Below are 3,134 nucleotides of genomic sequence, written 5' to 3'. Positions count from 1 at the left end.
GCTATTATGATAAATATTTAAAAATTACATTTCAAAAAGAATCAGGCTCATAAATTTAGGAAGGGTATTCTGACAGAAAGAGAAAAGTAAGCTTCTTCAACATGGATCTATGTCCCTGCAGAGGAAGAGCAAAAAAGCCTGGGCAAAGGTCAACAGCATCAGAAAGATGAGGAAGGGGAAGAAGCTGGAGATGAGGAGGATGGCGATGGAGAAGAAGAACCACCAGAGAAACCACCACATCATCCTCGCCCCCCTAAACCTGGAAAACCACATGGCCCACCCCAGGAGGGAGATGAGGAGAAACCTCGTCCTCCTAAACCTGAAAAACCAGAAGGCCCACCCCCGGAGGGAGATGAGGAGAAACCTCGCCCTCCTAAACCAGAAAAACCAGAAGGCCCACCTGAGGAGGGTGGTGAAGAAGAGGCAAGTAACCTCTAGAAATTTTCTGCATAAATAAAAGTTCATCAGCACGACAAAAGTAATAAGACACTTTATCATTCTAACAAAGATGTGGGATTCCCTCTGCTTGCTGTGAATACCATTGGTTTATAGGAAGCTTCTTTGGGTCTATAGATAGGGCAGAGTAGAGCTAGGCAGGGAAACTAAACTGAATGATGGGAGAAAAAAGGCAGAGTCAGTGAGAAGCCATGGAATTGCCAGAGGAGAAAGGCACAAGCCCCAGCTAGAACATTGATGGCAGGTCACAAGCTCGGTGGTGATGAGCAACTTTACGTAGATGGGTTAGTTTAGGATATAAGAGGTATCTAGCAATGCTCTTAAATGGTGGACCAACCAGTGATTTAAATAATATGGTTTCTGTATGCGTATTTTGGGGCTGAACACTAGGGAACAGATGAATAGCCTCCTGCCAACAGCACAGTCCCAAAGTCTAGAGATCACCACAGTCTTCCAAAGGGCAAAGATACTTTATATATCGAAAACATTAAAGTCCTCTATACCTTGATTTCTGTGACAAATGTTATTTAAAGTCAAATGTCAATCAAATATCTGAATACTAACAGAGTTAGATATCCAAAAAACTAACAGATATCTCAGAAAATGTTTGTATTGTATGCTAGATCTTTATTCTTCCTTACCTTATTTATCTGTTTATTTGTTGCAGGAGAAGTAGAAAACAATTACCTTTAATGTCATTCAAAGAAGAAATGATGTTTTAAGAGAACCTTCAAAACTCCAATAAAATATTTAGCTTGCAATTATTCTTTGTTGTTTTCTTGGTCTGAGCATGTATGTGTGAAATCTGGGGACTGTGGCCAAACCAAAGGAATTATAAACCTCTTTATTCAGTTCCATTATAAGAATTCCTACTTTCTCCATTTGTGAATCAGTTGACTATTATTTGAGAGACCCCTTTTTTCTTCTTATTAGGAGTACTGCTCAAACGTTGCTGTATTTCCCAGATATTTCTGATATTACCAGGAAGCTTAACATAAGATATGATTTGTAATAGTAAAATTTCTAGAGCAGAAGGAAGGAGAACATGAACAAGCTAGTCAAGACCACAAATGGTGTGCCCACCCACTGAGATGATGGGGTTTATCTAATGGGAGCTCACCAAAGTCAGCTGGCCTGGGACTGAAGGAGCATGTGATCAAACTGACTCTCTGAACGTGTTGGACAAGGAGGGCTGACTGAGAAGCGAAGGACTTTTGCACTGGGTTTTGAACCTACTGCATGTACTGGCTTTTTTGGAGCCATTTTGTTCTGATGCTCACCTTCATAGACATGGATGGAGGGTGGAGGACCTTGGCCTTCCCACAGGGCAGGGAACCCTGACTGCTTTTTGGACTGGAGAAGGAGGGGGGAGGTAGGGAGGCGGAGGAAAAATGTATTAGGGAAGGAGGTGGTAATTTTTAATTAAAATTAAATGTAAATATTTAATATACAAATATATAAATACAGAGAGAGAAGGGGGGAACTACATAAACATGCTCTTAGTATATTGTGCATGTTCTTTGACCAGAGCCTTATAGAAAAGCTGGCCAGGAGAACCTGCAAACTGCATCTTTGTTTCTTTTTTCACATCTAACACTCTCCCTTCAAAATTTACCTGTTAGGAAGTTGCTGTTAGTGTAGCTGGTGTTCTTTTGTACGTTCAAATATCAACCAGCTCACATTTTTCGGACAGTCTTACATATGTAATGGTTTCTGGAGCCCAGATGTTCATTGTTTTCATCTCCCTAGATTTTTTTTAAATACGTAAATGGTCTTAGTTGGCATAGGAAATTTTTAAATATTTTATGTATACCTTAGAGCAATCCTTCCATCTTAATTATTTAGGGTTTGTAAATGCTCATTCATTGATCTTTAAATTTTGTTGAATTTTAACTAGAAAGGTAAATACAAGATGTTTAAATATTCAACATATTGAGAAATTCTTAAGGAAAGAGTTGAGCTTTAACATTTAAACTCTTGATTTACTGGTTTTGAATGCTCTATTAATTTTTTTTGCATTTTACTTAGATCATGTTCTTCTTTTCCTCCTTTCACATAATTTTTTGTGAAAACTAGAGTGATCTTCATGAAAGTAGCACAGTAGGAGATTCATGGAAATGATAATTTGGCATCATTCTGAAATTTGACACTTCAAATTCTGTTGGAATAATTCTTTGATTGGCCATGAATCCAATATGGCAAGAGCAGTATAGACGAAATGCCAAGATAGGGTAAAATTGATACGCATATTCATTGACACAGACTAACAACATTCATGTACAATATTGACAAAGCTGCATGTCATATTGAAAGCCATGAATTTTCATGACTGTCAGTATTCTAAATGATTCATCAAACGTCCTTCTGGTCGAGAAGAGTCCTCTGGTTATACATTAGCAGGCTTTTTATGTCTAAACCAACATTATCACCAATCCTAATAGTTATAATATCTTCTTTTATAAGAAGAGAATATAATCTCTTTGCAGATAATCCAAGAAACTCTATTATATATGAAATTAAGCTGGAAGCCATAGTTTTGACTTGGATGCATGAGAGAGGAAAAAAATCTAAAAAATTCCGCTAATATTTGACAATTTGTGAATAAATAAATCATAATTAATTAAGAGGCAAAATATTTTATTAGGCAAATAATTATCAGGCAAATTCTTACAATTAGT

The 3,134-nt window shown here is 37.3% G+C and overlaps 1 protein-coding gene across 2 annotated transcripts in view; it reads left to right on the top strand.

Moving 5' to 3' along the window:
- Window positions 1-1,217, top strand: part of LOC126494237 (acidic proline-rich protein PRP33-like) — a 6,620-nt gene extending 5,403 nt beyond the window's left edge. Inside the window, exons 3-4 of one of the 2 annotated variants that reach the window (XM_050131496.1) lie at window positions 122-423; window positions 1,124-1,217. In XM_050131496.1, coding sequence (XP_049987453.1) covers window positions 122-423; window positions 1,124-1,132 — 311 coding nt within the window. In that variant the 3' untranslated portion in view covers window positions 1,133-1,217. The remainder of the gene's footprint in view (window positions 1-121; window positions 424-1,123) is intronic. The other variant, XM_050131495.1, reaches the window with a different exon arrangement.
- The last annotated feature ends 1,917 nt before the right edge of the window (window positions 1,218-3,134 follow it).

Source organism: Alexandromys fortis, unplaced genomic scaffold (assembly GCF_014885135.2).
Source record: "Alexandromys fortis isolate MF-2015 unplaced genomic scaffold, M_Fortis_MF-2015_v1.1 scaffold_353, whole genome shotgun sequence".
Classification (NCBI taxonomy): domain Eukaryota; kingdom Metazoa; phylum Chordata; class Mammalia; order Rodentia; family Cricetidae; genus Alexandromys; species Alexandromys fortis.
Note: the sequence above shows the minus strand (reverse complement) of the source record. Positions and strands in the feature narration are given on the sequence as shown.